This window comes from Leuresthes tenuis, unplaced genomic scaffold (genome assembly GCF_036924035.1).
Source record: "Leuresthes tenuis unplaced genomic scaffold, fLeuTen1.0.hap1 SCAF_18, whole genome shotgun sequence".
NCBI lineage: Eukaryota > Metazoa > Chordata > Actinopteri > Atheriniformes > Atherinopsidae > Leuresthes > Leuresthes tenuis.
The window spans coordinates 33,087,967-33,106,505 of record NW_027325372.1 but is presented as its reverse complement, the minus strand read 5'-3'; the positions used below and the strand labels follow the sequence as shown (position 1 = coordinate 33,106,505).

The window sequence follows — 18,539 nt, the reverse complement described above, 5'->3', positions numbered from 1 at the left end:
ATTCATCCTCGTTGTCGTCGTCCAGAGTTAAGGCAACTTCTTCATCCTCCTCCACCCTCTGATTTGAGCATATTTGCACATTTCCGTGCACTCAAGATTTTTGGTGAGGCAGGAGCAGCCTGGAAGCCTCGCAGGCCATGAGAGGTTTTATTTAGTTTCCTTTACATCTTTACCCTAAGCATCATCTGCAGCAGCAGTCCAAAGTATATAGCTCTGGAGGTTTGAGCATCCCAGCTCTTAAGATTTTACTTGGAAAGTCAGCAAGTATCTTAAAGGTCAAAGAACTAAAGAAAGTTGACAAAATGTGCAGAGTTGAGAGCAGATGATATCATCAGGAGAGCAGTGATGAGGAAAAGGGATACAACTTGTTAGCCACTGTCAGTCGTGAGCTAATGGCAGCTGAAGCTCATTACCTCAGAACCTGCTACAGAGCTTACACAAAGGAGCTAGAAAAAGGCTGATGAAAGTAACATGGATGAAATGGAGTCCCCATATGAAGCAGCAGAAAAAATGGCACTCTCCAAAGTGTTTGCATATATTAGAGAAGAACTGATTGAACATCATACTGTAGTCACATTCACAGACCTGACTACTATGCTTGATACAGAAATGGCTAAGTGTGGTGTAACACAGGTGATACCCTCAATAAAGAAACACGCCGCAGGATTGAAGCTGAATTTGGTCCATCTTTACATATCATACCAAATGACACAGGAAAGCTGTTGGTATACCCTGACAATTTGAAAATGGATGAACTTGTAAAAGTCTTCCAGGAACTTCAAGATGAACAGAAGTTGTTCAAATCAAACACTGGCAGTGATGTGATATCACAAGTGGCACTGAAGATCAGAAATGATCAGAAATGTCTGGCAGAGTTTCTCAAGACAACAGGTAAAACCCCAGGAAGTGATAACCCATCACAGGGTGCAAAGGCTCACTGCATCCTTTGGTCAAGATTTAGTTTATGCTGTTACCTCTGGCAAAGTTAAGCCTACAAAACATGTTTTGTTGCCCGTTGGTGTCAAAACTCTTACAGGAAATGTGGAACTGATACAGATGCTAAACAGACGTGGCCATAGCGTATCATATTCTCAGGTAGAAGAAACAGACTCAGCCCTCTGTCTTCTGAAGCAAGCAACAAGTAAAGATACCATCCCATTACCACAAAACATCAAACCCGGTCTGTTCACAACATTGGCATGGGACAATATAGACAGACTGGAGGAAACAATCAGTGGCAAGGGGACATCACACAGGGTGAATGGAATTGCTGTGCAAGCAAAGCCTATCACTGACTATTCTGCTGAGACCAGATCTTTGCCCTGTATCCCAAAAACCAAGATAAGAAGCATTGGAGCAGCTGAGACGATGCTTCCTACTTACAATGCAGGAGAGCGTGTCAACCCTCCTCTTGAACAGACAATTGATACTGATCACACTACTTGTCTAAAGGATGCAGCAGACAAAAACCACATGTGGCTGATGGCTCATCTTTCCAACAAAGAGATACGTATCTGGACTGGGTTCAACATCCTCACCCACAGTGTATCATGTGTACAAGAAGATAATATAGGCTGTTTGCCTACAATCAATGTTCCTGCTACACAGCTATCAACAGTAAATGAGACACTTCTCTGTGCTTTCAAACTTGTTCAAGGAAACAGAACATATCAAGAGCGCTTCAAATCCCTGGGAACATCATGGGATGTATCAGAGCACTTCCACAGAGCCATGGAATCCTTTGTGTGCCAGATGTATGCACCTTCATACTTCACGCTGCATACACAGCGTGCAAATTACCAGGCAGCAGTATGGAGGCAATGTCTGGAAGGACAGCCAGGCATACCAGATAATGGTAATAATAATAGTAAAAAATAGCTAATAATCTCATGGCCTAGTTACGGGGGAATAGCTCACAAAGAGGAACAGTTCAGAAGGTTCCTGGTGGGGCATGACCTGGCTCTAAGGGCTAAGTGTCATGAGCAAGGATCTAGTGATCTGGATGAGGCTTTGGTGATTGCAGGACGGTGTGAGATGGCTTGAGAGACTTTAAGGTTGGACTATGTTGCCACCCACCTCTGGTTTGTGGAAGTACAGTAGCAATGGTGCAGTCTGTACCTGATGGCAGCGGGCTGTATCGGGGTGTGGACAGACTTACTGAGGACATAAGAGAGTTGAGAATGGAAATGAGACGAATGGCAGAGGAAAACCAGCTGAAGTCAATGGATGGAAAAGACCTTCTCCATCATGTGGAGGTCAGTGCCAGTGGACCTGTGGGGAGCTGGGCTGCCAGTCATGCTGATCACCAGTGGACTGGAGAGGTCGTTCACCTGATCATGGTTGGTGGGACAGGCGCGGCGATGAGAGACTGGACATCCTCTGAGCAGCACACCCTTTCTTTACGTAGGTGGAGCCCCAGCCCTGCCAAGAGCACCTTTTCTGGAGCGACACGGCGGATGTTTCAGCAAAGGTCAGAGAGGAGCTATTGTGCTTGAGCAATGTAAGTGGGATTTTGACCAAAGCCTGTCTCATACATTTCAGTCAGACCTCAGGAAATTGTGCCAGCTTATTTAAAAAAGGGCAGCATACGGCTCCTTTAAAAACACAGCGAGTAAGTCAGAGACTTTGACATTATTTTTGGTATTGACCATCAGAATACCAACATTACTGGAACTGTTCTTCCACCACTTCAAAAAGAAATGTAGATTTGGAAAAAATTTATTTTTTGCATTCATATCAAGCAGGTTGGACTGCTGTAACTCTTTATTTGCAGGATTATAAAAAACCAATGTGTAGGACGAGTTCAACTCATTCAGAATGCAGCAGCCTGAGTTCTTTAAATTTAAATAGTTTTTGGTATTACCTTGCTGAACAAACCTGAGAATGAGAAACCAAGTAGAACACGTTAGTGACTCAAAGATGCGGACACACCACAATAAACTGAAACCTCAAACCCACAACTCAGTTTAGAATTCAATTCAATTCAATTCAATTCAATTTTATTTATATAGCGCCAGATTACAACAATTGTCATCTCAAGGCACTTAAATAATATAGTCCAATTCAAGCCAATTGGAATTCAATTCATTGTAATCATAATCCAATTAATTCATATGGAGCCAATTAAAAAAATTAATATCCTAGCTAAGGAAACCAACAGATTGCACCGAAACTTGTCTTCAGTCCAATCTCCCGTCCTGAGCCTGAGGGACCTCTGGCAGAACCAGAACCAGGAAGAAACCTCTGGCAGAACCAGAACCAGGAAGAAACCTCTGGCAGAACCAGAACCAGGAAGAAACCTCTGGCAGAACCAGGAAGAAACCTCTGTCAGAACCAGACTCAGGAAGGGTGGCCATCCGCCTCGACCAGCTGGGGTTTGAGAAGACAGAAAAGAGGGAAAAGAGGGGGAAAAACACCATAACACCATTCAAAGTATACCTGTTGGAACAGGGAAACACAAGTTAATAACCACAATAATGTCACATGTACATAAAATCATTTGAGAAATTAAACAGGGGGAAAAAGAGAGCAAAGTGAGGAAAGGTGTGACAGATGAGGTCCCCCAGCAGTCTAAGCCTATAGCAGCTTAACTATGGGATGTTTCAGGCTCACCTGAGCCATCCTTAACTATAAGCTTTATCGAAAAGAAAAGTTTTAAGCCTAATCTTAAAAGTGGAAAGGGTGTCTGCTTCCTGGACATTTACTGGCAGCTTATTCCACAAGAGAGGGGCCTGATAACTGAAGGCTCTGCCTCCCATTCTACTTTTAGAAACTCTGGGAACAACAAGTAAACCTGCAGTTTGGGAGCAAAGTGCTCTGTTAGGAAAATATCTTACAATGAGATCTTTAAGATATGATGGAGCTCGGTCATTAAGAGCTTTATATGTGAGGAGAAGAATCTTAAATTCTATTCTGAATTTAACAGGGAGCCAATGAAGAGAAGCTAAAACTGGAGAAATGTGATCAGTAGGATGTATTCAGATGGGTTCAAACCACACGTGTGGGCTTTTACTGAAGCAAACTCAGCTGTTTTTTGCCTTTGGCTCCCATTAGTTACAATGTGACACAGTCCCTGTCCTGGGTTAGTTGGAGCCACTGGTTTAGTTTTGTCGGAGAGGAACCGTAGGAAGGTAGAGAGCGTGAACTGGAGGTCCAACATTCAGCAGGCTGGATTATATGCTGCTGTGAGGACTTCCAGCTGCCACTGAATGCACACGGATGGAAAAAAGGTTTAATCCGTACACTTTTTTCTCCACTGTGATCAGCTGTTCACTGTGGCCATTCATGGTTATCAGTAAGGAGAGACTTCTTCAACTAGTGGACAAATATCAAAATAGTTGATTTTATTTATACTGTATTAAAAGTTATAACAATTCAGGCAGTGGTTTTTCACATCACTATACAGGAATGGGAATCGGATAGTAATCTCCCAAAGCTAATTACAGTACAGTGATAATCATTTCTCCAGTAACTAACAACATTTGTTTGTTTTTCTTGAACCCGACACTGACCAATATCATATAATTACAACCTGCCCCGAGCAGGGGTTCATCAGTGAAATGTCAAACTCCATGAGTCATCCTCATTTGCAGCTTTGCAAACAGGCCAGAAGGTCAAGTTCAAGAAATTTGAAACATTTTTTTAATCATATTATACTTTCATCCTTTATCATGAACTTGTACTCATTTAGTTCATTCATTCAGACTGAGAATTATAGGACTGATTTCAAAGCACTGTTCAATCACTGGACTGATGCACACTGCCTGATTAACTGCATCAAGAAAAACTACAGCTTTGACCCCCTGCACGGTCAAAGACCTGCTGCTGCTTCTTTGCAAAATGTTCTCCACTGGCCTTTGAGTTTCTGACATCATGTGGTCCAGTCTATAGAAGATAAAGTACACGGAGATCTGATACAGGAACAATTACCATAGAAGTGGTCATGGAACTCTGACATCTCAGCCTCTCTTTGATCTGACCGAATTCTGACCAGGTGAGAACATTCTCCTTAACAGTCAGTCAAACCGGAACCGTCTGGCTCCATTTTTGACTGTTTGAGGTGAGTGTTTTCTGCATTCTTGTGTCAGAGTTCCAGAAGATTAAGCAGCAGGCCTGTGAGATGTCAGCTGTGAGTCCTACTGTACATCAGCACTACAGGAAGTGAAAAATGTGTGTTGCAACTTCTTCAGCACTTCCTTTTCTCTGCATCACTGTAGTTTCACCCTCAGTGTAAACCTGCAGACTTCAAATGATGACCATGCTTATCTATGAATTTCACTACAACCTATAACCTTGTTGAGCCTTTCAATTTGTTTGGAAGCAGCTCCGCTTTCACTTACTGTCACAGCCTCTGACTGTAACAGGATATGTGTTGGAACAACAGCTTCTTTTAAAAAAAACCCAAAATGTTGAAAAGAGAAGCTCATGTACAATCTCCAAAGGTCTACAGTTGATCTTGCTGCTTGTGTTTAGCCTCATTCAAAGTGTTGCTAACTCCACTGACACCTGCTGCTAATAATCTAAATGCGACGTTAAAGTCTTCATTTGAAATCAAAAACATATCATACAAAAAGCAAGGCACATCGCCAAAAGCTGTTTTTAAACAGTGTTTTTGTAAAAGTTTACAGTCTTAGTGAAGTCTGTCTGGGTGATCCTTGCTGGTCAGGGATAAGCACCCTGTTCTAGAAGCTGAGAAAACAGGCCTTCGATCTCCACTGATGGGTAGCCCTGTCTGTGCTGCTTCAGCTCTCAATGTTTGTATTATTCTTTGGTCTGAGAGGGTGTTTCTCCTTAACATCATTCATTACGTATGGAGCCTGAGTCTGGATCGCTCTCAGCTCCAGCTGATGTCGTACTGTGTCCAGCCCTCAGGTGGAGCCAAGAACACCCTTCGGCCCCGGTGCAGGAAGCTGACTACACCCCTATAACCTGTACGAGGAACTCCAGATTTTAAGTCATCCATCACCCCCAGATTTCGAGCAAAGACTTTAAAACTGTCCCTGCTGGAGTACTGCACCCTGTATGGTCCAGGTCCTCTTAAACTGCCCCCTTGTTGCAGGTCCTCGATCTTCACCAGTGTGGCACTATAAACCTCTTTAACAAACATTTCGTCATACTTCTCCTTTAGTAAATAAGACAAATCACGTTTTTTAAAAGGCACAAACTCTGTGTTTAGCTTAATATAGCGAAGATACTGGTCAAAGAATTGACCCAAGCTGACACCTTTACGGCCAAAGGTGATAGTCCGAGAGATTTCAGGCCGTATGCAGGAGCGGCCCTTGCGCTGCTCAGGTTGACGCATCCAGTCATCCCAGAAGGCTGAGGGCCATTTTGGCTCCAGTTCGTCCCACATCTCTTTCAGCAGCATCCAGCCCAGACCAGGGAAGAAGTCTGTTCTGTAGAGGAGTTCAGCTTTGGATGGATCCACCAAGGCATCTCTGCCATTATCATTCCAAGCAGAAACACACCAAAGGGTGGGGTCAGACCGCAGGATGGGATACAGGGCTCGGAAATACTCAAAGAAGTCTGGTGCCACCTAAAAGAGAGAAGGGAAACACATTACCGAGACGCCATTGCTTTAGTGAAAGGTCAGCTCACAGGTACGTACCAAAGCAATCAGACAATCACATGTTCACTTAATTGTAAGCTTGTGCTCAATGTTATCTTCTTACAATGAAATGCTGATATACAATATATATGCTATTTTTTCAACTCATATTTACGATTTTTAATCGAGGATATAGTAAGTTGTACTATGTTGTTATATAATACTCCTTATATACTTCTTTTTTTTATATAGTTCCCCTACTATTGATTAAATTGCATGAATAAAGCTCTTGCTCCCTCTTTCCCTCTGCAGTTTTATAGAATGTTTCACTTTTGACCACATTGTTCTAATATCTTTTTGTCTTTGAATGCACCATGAGGTCAGTGTCAGTTTCAAAAACAAACATTGGTGAAATATCGGTCACATAAGCAACTGTTCTTAATGTTAGCTGCTAAAAACTTAAAGAAAACTCAGAGTTGGAGTGATGATGAAGTCCAGAGTTTATGGAGCCCGTATGTAAAAGAGGAATTAAGTTCTCAGTGGTGTTATTAATCAACCAGCAGCTGTAACAATGTACATTCGTTATTGAATAAAATGGCAGTTTGATGTGTGTGTACTCCAAGCTTTCAGGGGATTTACTGTATGCTCTCTTACACCACAATAAGGTACGTTATTTTCAAAAGAGGCAGACCATGAGGAAGATAAGGACTGAGTAGAGGCATGTGGGCCACTCCACACCCTAAAATAATCCACTTGAATATAAGAGTAAAATAATGTTGTAAAAGCTTCTGTACTGTGTTTTTTTGACTACTTCATTACTGTTACCTTTCTTCAGCAGTCAATGTCTGCCTGTATAGTTTAAAAGACGAGTAGAGAGTTTCAGAGTTGTCGTTGCAGCCATATCTTTATGAAACAGACAATATTCCTGCTGCATCCTTATCAGCGCTCTGAGCTCTTCCAGTTCATCTGCCAGTGATCTCACATTTCTCACAACAATCAAGGAATGAAATGTTTTAAACATCCTTCTCTTCTTGTTTTGTTATGTTCCTGCTCTACATCTTAAAATGTCTATTCTTCCAATAATCAGGACTCTTATCCCAGGCAATACCTGGGCTTTTGAAAGCTCAATCATCTTCTATAAGATGCAAACAACTTTCCCATTGGCATAGTCACCCTGGTTATTCTTCATGATATTCTTATATATGTAATAGGAGTGCCAGAATTACCAACAGAAATCATTCAGGCAAAACAGCATCCAAACAAGTGTAGAAAAACATTTTAAAAACTGGTGTCTTCACAAAAAAACAACAACCCTGAGAGTATGTATAGACGACACAAAGAAAGAAACAATATGTTCAGAGCAACTGCAGCAGGCTGCCGCCTCTGTGGTGCCACAAACTTTGACTTTCTAGAAACTAGATGTCAAAGAAAGTAGCAACACTTTCTTTATTGATAAGTGTTTGAGATCAACATCATCGAGTGATCCAAACAGTGGGCTGTACAGACCATTCAGCATCACTGACAAATCCCACAGTGGCACCAGGGGCCTGGTGACATGGGACTGCTAAGACAGAAGGAAGCCTATTCGCCCCTATCCTAAAATGGCAAACCAAAGAATGTAGACTGTCTATTCAACTTTCAAAATCCACAGTATGGTATACTTAAATTGTATATTAGGCCCTCTGTTTCTTAAATGAACTCCTCTAACACCTAACTCAGTGATCTTAAAGTCATAAATAGGCCTAGAGGGAGAGATTTATCTATATATCTATTATCTTCTGCTTATCTGAGGGAAGGTCGCGGAGGCAACAGGTCCAGGGGGGAAACCCAGACATTCCTCTTCTCAGTGCTTCCTGGGCATCCCATGGCGTTTCCAAGGCTAGAAGAGATATACCTGAAGAGAGTTCTGGGTTTGCTCCGGGTCCTCCTCCTTGTTGGACATGCCCAAAAAACCTCCAAAGGTAGGACACCAGTTGATTAGTGTCCACCACTAATCACATCAAGAATGCTGATGACACAATAGTAGTAGGCATCAGCCATAACAATGACGACTGGTCCAATAGAGGACTGGTGGAGCAGCTGGTCGACTGGTGTGGAAGAACAACCTGATTCTAAATATAAGCGAAATGAAAGAGATCATTATTGACTTCAGGACGATACGTCCCAGTCACACACCTCTTCTCAATGACAACACAGAGCAGGAATTGGTGGGAGCACCGAGTTCTGACACTCTCACCTGGCCTGGCTTCAGCGCACAGAGGTGCTGGTAAAAAGAGCACAGCAGTGTTTGTTCTTCCTCTGCAGGATGAGGGGATCTTACCTCCCCTTCCATTCTAACCACTTTCTAAAAGAGGACAATAGAAAGCATCCTGGCAAACTGTATCTCTGCCTGGTTTGGCTGTTGCACTACTTCAGACTGGAAGACCCTGGAGAGATTGGTGAGGACAACAGAGAAGATCATCAGGAATTCTCTTCATTCCATCCAGGAGCTTGGACACGAACACTGCCTGACACAGGGAAGAAATATAATCAAGTGCTTCTCTCACCCGCACCAAGGTCTATTATCCCTGCTGGCCTCTGACAGGAGGTTCCGCAGCCCGAGGAGTAGAACCATGAGGTTTGAAAAACAGCTTCATCCCTCAGGCCATAAGACTGTTGAACTTGTGTGGCCTTTGATGGGTGTTTACTGAATGACAAAGTATCTATTCATCTCTCAACCAGGAGCTACCCTAACCAGATGCCCGAATCACTCAAGCTGGCTGCTTTCAATTCAGAAGAGAAGTTCTACTGAAGTTCCTAAACAAGACATCCTCCTATCCCCGACTATGCCATGAGATCCTATCCATGAAAATCACAGACAGGATTGGTGACAAGGGGCAGCCCTGGGGAAGTCCAACATGCACCGTAAACGAGTTTGACCTAGTGACAAGAATGTGGGCATAGCTCTTGCTTTGGTTATACAAGGACTGAATAACTTGGAAAAGTGACTCTGGTACCCCATAGTCCCGCAGCACCTCCCACAGAATCCCTCAGGGGACATGGTCATAAGCCTTCTCCAAGCTGACAAAACACATGTAGACTGGATGGTTAAACTCCCATGACCCCTCAGTAACTCTGCGAGGTTAAAGATCTGTGGCCGTATTCACAAAGGATCTTAGGGCTAAAAGTAGCTTCTAACTGGCGAATTTAGGAGAAACTCCTAAAAATAATGGGCATGTCAGTCTTAAATTTAGGACTCCTCATTTTTTTCACTAAGAGCAATTCACAAAGGATTTTAGGCCTAAAAGTAGCACCTAACTCTAGGAGAGCTTAAAAGTCTTCGAGAGGACTCCTAACTCAGTAAGAGCTATTCACAAAGAAACAGAAAATGGCTGCAGCAAGACGAAATGTTTTGGAGAATTGATGCAATAACGTCCCTGACTAACAGAAATAACCCAATCAGTCCGTAGACAAAATGTTTGGCAACACTACGATGTTCAGCAACAGGACAAATGCAACTTTGCAATGCCGGCGATTTAGGAATATCACAACCATCAGTCAGCCGTGCCATAAACCAAATCATCAATGCGCTCTTTAGACCACATAGACCAACAGTTTATCCGGTTTCCTTTGGACAATCAGCAACTGCACAGAATCAAAGCCAACTTTATGGCAATTGTAGGCATGCCCGGTGTGGTCGGTGCTATTGACGGGACGCATATAAAAATATTTGCGCTATCAATAGACGAGGACGTGTTTGTGAATCGAAAGAAAGTCCACTCCATCAATATGCAGGTTGTTTTTGATGCAAAGTGGCCTGGATTTACCCATGATTTGCGTATTTTAATGGAGAGCGGTCTGATGTTTTTGAGAGGCACCATGTACCAGTTGGATGTCACTTGCTGGGTGACGGTGGCTATCCTTGCAAGACGTGGCTCTGACACCTTCTCAATCCACAACCGGGAGTACAGTTAAAGTATAACATGTAAGTGATTACACAGATTACGCTTAGCCCTATGCATAAAAATTTTATTTGAATCCATATTTATTATTGTTTACTGTTTACGTCCATATAGCACACAAAAATACATTAAGTGTTGTGGAGAGAGAAATTGGGCAGATGAAATGTTGTTTTCATGTCCTGCACTGTATGTGCACTTCTCCACAACCACTGCAAGCAGAGGAACATTCCACAGCCAGATGATGATGATGATGCTGAATTTGACCGTGTGAAACAGAGTGGACTTGAACAGCTGATATTTAAAGGGTTTAAATACTGGAAATATGCTCATTGGATAATTGATCATTTGCAGGGTACAAATTAATTACCTCATTGATTTAATGCAATTGATGTATTTGTATTGTTTGCTTTCTCTCTCTCTCTTTAACGTGCATAACGTTATTATTGTAGTCTGCACAAACTTGTCATCATGCGTGTATTCTCCTAACTGTCCATAACTATTAGTTACTTTGTAGCCTAGGCTATTTCCTCGTTTTTCGTTGATTTAGTGGGCTCGTTTGTGGGAAGAGTTTCACCGAGACCGCCTGCACTCAAGCAACCAATCACGGTACTGAGCACGCCTAAAGTCGTGCACGAGAATCGATGTAATCCCTAGCAATGGTGCGTCACTCTTGGTTAACTTGTAGTGAACTCCTTAGTACGAGTAGGTCTCAGAGGCTTTGTGAATCACTTTTAAGGAAAAACTCCTACGTAAAATGTTTTAGCGTGAGTTAGGAGCACTCCTTGCAGAAAGATAAAAAGCTTTGTGAATATGGCCACTGGTTCTTAAATATAACATATAATATTAAAAATAGACAATCTGAGGATGACTTGGACAAAGATGAAGATAATCGCAAATCTCGGTTAACTGCTGATGGCAAAAAAAAAGAATCATTTAGTGTGAGCTGAAACTGTAACGTCAAATAATCCATTTGAAGCGAGTCTGACTGACCTTGTTGTGTTCATTTAGATAACATTAGCTGCAGGTATACGACAGACAATCTGACGCTTTGTTTATCATTTACACAAGGGTAGTCATGGAATGTAAATGTAAATGTAACTTTATTTGTCCCCGAGGGGCAATTATAGGTGTACATAAGGTGTGTGATCTGCCTTTTCTGACTTTTGTGCCATTCTATGTTGTAATTTTGTAGAAAAGATCTCGCTTGTTGATTTGTTACAGTTACGACCTCATGAATTTAAAGTAACACATCGGCTAAGGACGCCACACAAGGTTTGCAAAAGAAAAAAAATCTTTATTGATAAATTAACAGTGGGGAGAAAGGGAAAAGGTTAACCCATAAAGTTATGAACCAAGAAGAGATGGAGATCCCGGCCAAAGGGAACAAAAAGGGGAAACACAGGACCAGCCAGGCAGTGGGCCATCGCACCCTGCGTTTTCCCCACTTACTGAAGAAAAGCAGATATAACCTAAAATAACAAAACAGGACTACCAAGGGTTAACTGTTTAATCAAAAGAAAGAAAACCTTAAATGCGGCTGCTGCCCCCAGAGTGAGAGAGCCTGCGGCCTCTCTCCTCTCTCTCTTTATCCTCAACCTGATTACTGATTACCTCCTGGCCTGTGGAGGACGACAAAGAGGAAGGAGAGGGCGGGAGATAGCAGCACCAACACAAAACACTCCTCTAGGTGTAGCGTTACCTGGTTACACATAACAATTGCATATAACTAACATTATTTGCTCTTTTGAGCTGGATCTCAAGGTTCTCTGTTTCTTCAACTGCAGTGGTGCTTACCATCCCTCTTAATGTCTTAAAGACATAAAGACCTGGATGAGTCAGAACTGTCTGCTTTTAAATTCAGACAAAACTGAAGTTGTTCTCTTTGGACCTGAGCGCTTCAGGGAGAAATTGTCTAGTTATATAGTTACTCTAGATGGTATTTCCTTGGCTTCTAGTTCTACAGTGAGGAACCTTGGAGTTATTTTTGACCAGAATTTATAATTTGACGCACATATAAAACTGGTTTCTAGGACTGCCTTCTTTCACCTTCGTAATATTGCTAAAATCAGGAACATCCTGTCTCAGGGTGATGCAGAGAAACTAGTTCATGCATTTGTTACTTCTAGATTGGACTACTGTAATCTTTATTATTGGGCTGTCCCACATATTCTCTGAAAAGCCTCCAGCTGATCCAAAATGCTGCAGCCAGAGTTCTGATGAGAACTAACAGGAGAGATCATGTTTCTCCAGTTTTAGCTTCTCTTCATTGGCTCCCTGTTAAATTCAGAATAGAATTTAAGATTCTTCTCCTCACATATAAAGCTCTTAATGACCGAGCTCCATCATATCTTAAAGATCTCATTTTAAGATATTTTCCTAACAGAGCACTTCGCTCCCAAACTGCAGGTTTACTTGTTGTTCCCAGAGTTTCTAAAAGTAGAATGGGAGGCAGAGCCTTCAGTTATCAGGCCCCTCTCTTGTGGAATAAGAGTCTGGAGCGAGAGAAAAAGAATGCCATGGCTCGAGAAAAGAGGGCAAAGACCACAGTGAGGAGTCTTTTGTTGGATTTGAGGGAAAAGAACCTCATTAATGAAGAACTCAAAGAAAGGCTTGATTTTTACTCTTGTAAGATGAAATTAGCACTCTGAAATTCATATAGGCCTTCATCTTATTCTTACACTCTTTTTTAAACTCATTTGTTATTATATGAAGGACTTATTAATTTTTTCTCATACAATTTCAGATCTTCAAATGGACTTCATGGCCAAGTAGAACCATGAGTACACAAAGGACCACAGAGAGTTTGCCCTCACTCCATCTTCATAGTCCAAAGGCATACAAATAACTTAGAGACACCTGAAAATTTCCCCTCCCTCACCCACATACATTACAAAGGTAGTCTTAATGTTGTTCAATTGAATTTTTGGAAATTACTGTTGCAAATACGTTAAATAGTTACTTCTCAATATCTTAACAGGTGGCTGTGTTCGGTGGATGACAAACCTGGCTTCAACAAGATGATCCTGGATATGCCGGAGAGAAGATACCAGGAAGACCAGGCTAAATATGGATGTGTTGCACTCATGTTGGATGCCATGGCCAACAGAAAACATGTGCAATATAATCCACATAACCAGTCAATGTCTGGTTTTGTAGACATGGGTGATGGAAACAATGAGACCAATGTTGCTACTGAGGCTCTTGTGTTCATGGTGGTTGGCCTACAAGAACATTGGAAGGCTCCCATTGCATATTACCTGACGAAGTCTCACCAGAAACACAAGGGGTCCTTCTCAGTCATGCTTTGGAGGAGCTGCGTGCACGGGGCATTTGGGGGGTATGTGCATGATGGATGGGCATGCCTCCAACGTCAGCATGTGCAACCAACTTGGGTGTGAGCTGAAGGGAAATCCACAGGAGCCACTTCAAACCAGTTTCCCGCATCCATCGACTGATGAGAAAGTATTTGTAATGATGGATGCATGCCACATGCTGAAGTTGGCACGTAATATGTTGCAAGTAAATGGTGATTGTTGTAGACCTATTTGTACAAGTGATGTCTCTGCGGCTAAAAGTTACATCTAAATATTGTTGTCTGTTCATTTGCACAGTTATGGCTGGAAGTGATAATCAACATTTTGCTGTTTGTACTTGTTTGAGCAGTGACTGAATCTTTCTCTGCAGGTGTACAGTCCAATTGCAACGACCGCCGGACAGATCAACTGGAGGTACATCAATCATCTCAATGATGTGCAAAAAAAAGGACTGCATGCTGCCAATAAAATCACAGACAAACATGTCTACTTTGAGAACCACAAGATGAGGGTGTCCCTGGTTGCACAGACACTGAGTCACTCCGTGTCAGTTGCTCTCCGCACAATGAGGGATCTTGTTTACTCTCAGTTTAAATACTGTGAGGCAACAGCAGAATTCATTGAGGTAATACAATTAATAATCATAGAACCAAGTATGTGTTTCTAAAAAAATAATTGATCAAAATGTGATATGAGCATCAGGAACAGATTGTTGATAATCCTGACTGTCTCTAAGTTCAACATGCAAATATTTTTAGAAACCGTGATATTACATATTCTTCAGGTTCAGCCAGGATCACTTGGAGCTCCTATTTAATTCCATTTGAGCATCAGGTAGGGTTAATGTTATTTTAATGGCAATAAATTCTGAAAATGACTGATGAGTAATGTATGTATTGTGTGCCTGTTTTCCATACAAGGTGGCTGGAATAACAATCCATCTGCGCGCCAGTTCCAGGCCATCTTCCGCTGTCTGATGGTTTGGTGTGGTGTCTCACCTAGTGAGACAGGTAATGTGGCAGCCCAAGACAGCACTGTGTCCCTGTCTGCAGTAGAGATGTCCTCTGCTGAAACTGCTGAAGAGCACCCATCTCCATTCACCAACATTTCGGCCGTTGTGAGTGACCACAGCAATCTTCCCACCTGGATTGGTGGCCTGGTGGAAAATACTCTGGTCTACATCGCAGGGTTGGTAGTCCGGCAGATTCTGTGAAAGCTGTCCTGTGATGTGTGCTGTGCAAGCTTGGTCAGAGATGCTGTACCGTCATCATTTGATGAAAGCTACCATCTTCTAGCCCTGAACAATAACAGTGGCCTAGTGATTCCATCACAAGGCACAGTGAAGGTGCTAAGAGCTGCAGAGAGGGTGATTCACCAAGCTTCAGCAAGGCCAGCTCGAAAGAAGTCAACAGTCACCTACATCGTCCGGGAGGAGATTGGAACGGAGGATTTTTCAGCTAGGGGAACACGTTGAGGAGACACAGTTTGGCATCGACAACCACTTTTCCAACTTGTTGTCATTGGTTGCGTCTGTGTTTCTGAAAATAAGGCTACATCACATTGCCAAACTCACTTCTCTTGAGCTACAGAAAGGAGCACGAGAAAGAAGCTCTGCAAAGAAGTCATCTTTCAGGGCTTTTATGCGGCTTTTATGAGACAGCTCCCTGCACCTGTGCGCACTGCTCTCGCAAGTTCACCCCTCTCCTCCTCCAAAGACTATCGTTCTCTAGCTGAGGAAGCAGACAGGATTTTCCTCACTAACCAGCAGCACTGTTGTTGCCTGCCCAAAGAGCTTCAACTCAGCCGCCACTTCTGGAGGACAATGCTGGCACCGCGGCTGCAGTGACTGCCCGCCGCCAGCATGTCGATGGACTTTGTTATTATCATGCTCGGTTTGGAGCCAAGGACAAGCATTGTTGCAAGCCATGCAGTTTTGTGGTCCAGGGAAATGCCAAGGCCGACGCTCATTAGCAGCTATGGGCGCTGGCCGTGTCTGTAAGCTGTTGTTCAATACCGACAACCTGTCCGGCCGACGTTTGCTGGTGGATTCGGGCGCTCAGCGTAGCATCCTGCCAGCACAGACTGTGGATACTATGGCTGGCGGACATGGCCCCCAGATGGACGCCAACCTGCTGGTCAATGTTACAAACTGCCATCCTATCGATGCCCTTTCTTTCACACTGCACACTTTGGGGGGCTGGAGCGCTCTGCCTGTCGAACACTGTTGCCACTTGAGATCCATATCAACACCTCCTCTCTGAGTTCACAGACCTCACCACGCCCACGTTCTCATCTGTCGTGGCTAAGCACAGTGTGGAACACCATATCGCCACTATGGGCCCCCCGCCTCGATACAGCCAAGCTGTCGATCACCAGGGAGGAGTTTGCTACTATTGAGTGTCTTGGTATAGTGCGCCGCTCCAACAGCGCATGGGCCTCCCCCTTACACATGGTAACTAAAGCTGATGGCAGTTGGTGCCCCTGTGGCGATTTCCGTCGCCGGAACAACACCACAACCCCTGACCGATACCCTGTCCCACACATACAGATCTTCTCTGCTCACTTAGCGGGTGCCATAATCTTTTCCAATGTCGATCTAGTGCACGGCACAGACATTTCAGTCTCTGATGGAGTCTGTGCTGCGAGACATGTCATTCTTGTTTGTTTACTTGGATGACATTCTCGTAGCCAGCAAGTCTGCAGAGGAACACCTGACACACTTTTTGAAAGCAGCTTTTTGAAAGGCTCGGCGATCAAAGGCTTATTGTCAATCCTAAAAAGTGCCAATTCTGACAGTCATCCATCACCTTCCTGGGACACCATATCACTCCCAAGGGAGCAGTTCCACTTCCTGCCAGGGTGGAGGCAGTCACCGGTTTCCCACGCCACGCCCATCCAGGTGTGAAGGCCTCTACCAAGCTGGTAGAGGCCTTCACCGCACTACGGCCTACAATCTGCAGGCCAACGGGCTGTGTGAGAGGTTTCATCGTGCCCTACAGGCCAGCCTGACGGGCAGCAGCTGGGTTGACCGCTTTCCATGGGTCATGCTTGGGCTTCGCTCAGCCCCCAAGGATGACCTCCAGGCCTCATCTGCTGAACTGGTATATGGCCAGCCACTGCGCGTCCCAGGGGAGTTTCTCCCGGTTGCAACTGCTCCTTGGTCAGCTGACTCCCATCGGACTGCGGCCCAAGACATTGCCGACGCTTTTGCCTCCGTGCCAACATCTCACCACTGCCTCCCCCAGTCCTACGTTCCCAAGGATCTCCCATCAGCCAAGTATGTTTCCGTCCGCCACAACAGTCATCGGACCCCGCTGCAGCCCCCCTAAGATGGGCCCTTCCCTGTCTTGGAGTGGGTGTTGAAAAACTTTGTGGTGAACATGGGGGGTAAACCAGAGGTCGCAATAGATCGTCTTAAGCCTGCTCATTAGGACATGGAAGAGCCCATTGAGTTGGCCCGGCCCTCAAGGTGGGGACGCCCCCCCCCGTCTCCTGTCTCATCAACATTATTTACAGTCTCCACAGTACATACATTTAATTCACTGTGGGGTATATTTGGGATTTTTGTGTGTGTGGTTTTGCACTTGTTAGATTAATTTTCTTTTGATTCATCATAGTATATTACATATTTAATTTGAGATAATTTTATTAATTTCTGTCTTCTTGTACATTTTTAAACTTGTTTTACTGTTGTTTTTAGTAAAAAGAGGAGGGAGCTGATCATAAAAGTTATCATCTGGTGTGAGCTGAAACTTTTGCTTAAAGGAATCTGTTTGACCTTGTAGAATAAGCTATCCTGTACTTGGGTAGACTCGTGCTTACCCTGTAGCCAGCAGTTTCCACAGCCTGTGAGTTTCGTCCACATAGGCAGAGCTAGTAGGCTGCACATTCGGATATTTGTTCAATTCAATTCAATTCTGTTTCATTTATATAGCGCCAAATTTCAACAAATGTCAACGCAAGGCACTTAAATAATGTAGTCCAATTCAAGCCAATTGGAATTCAATTCACTGTAATCATAATTGAAATAAACTAATTTAAAAATAATCCAATTCATTCATAAAGAGCCAATTAAAAAACAATATCCTAGCTAAGGAAACCAACAGATTGCACCGAAACTTTTCTTCAGTCCAATCTCCCGTCCTGAGCCTGAGGGACTGTGGAAAGGAACGACTCCCTTTAACAGGAAGAAACCTCTGGCAGAACCAGAACCAGGAAGAAACCTCTGGCAGAACCAGAACCAGGAAGAAACCTCTGGCAGAACCAGAACCAGGAAGGGTGGCCATCCGCCTCGACCAGCTGGGGTTTGAGAAGACAGTTCTTGTCTCGATGTGTACTTTTAATTTAAACAGTTCTTTGGCTGAAACTTAAGCCATTTAAGAAATACACAAGAATACAACTATCCAGATAAGAGCGTATGCTGAGAGGCCACTCAGTTAACAACATGCATTAGAGGTGTCAAATAAGTTGATGCAGATAGAGGGATCCCTTCAGCTAGCTGTCACTCATGATTCCACACACTTGTCATCTGAAGCCCCGTTGTTTTGTTCTTTAAAATTTAAGTGTAGCAGAGTTAGTTTTGCAAATTCAGAAGACAACATTTGGAAAAACTATATCGCTGAGATGTGGGTGGAGCTCATTAGTACATTCATAGATCCCCATGACAGAATGAGGAAAAAGTAGGAGAGTTACGCCTCAAGTAGTGTTAAGGCCCTCAAGAGTTGTTTTTAAATCATA

At 43.4% G+C, this 18,539-nt stretch overlaps 1 protein-coding gene across 1 annotated transcript in view; it reads right to left on the bottom strand.

Annotated features, from left to right (window-relative positions):
* Positions 1 to 4,328: 4,328 nt before the first annotated feature.
* Positions 4,329 to 18,539, bottom strand: part of mgat1b (alpha-1,3-mannosyl-glycoprotein 2-beta-N-acetylglucosaminyltransferase b) — a 34,500-nt gene continuing 20,289 nt past the window's right edge. Inside the window, exon 3 of the mRNA XM_072370828.1 lies at positions 4,329 to 6,535. Coding sequence (XP_072226929.1) covers positions 5,834 to 6,535 — 702 coding nt within the window. The 3' untranslated portion in view covers positions 4,329 to 5,833. The remainder of the gene's footprint in view (positions 6,536 to 18,539) is intronic.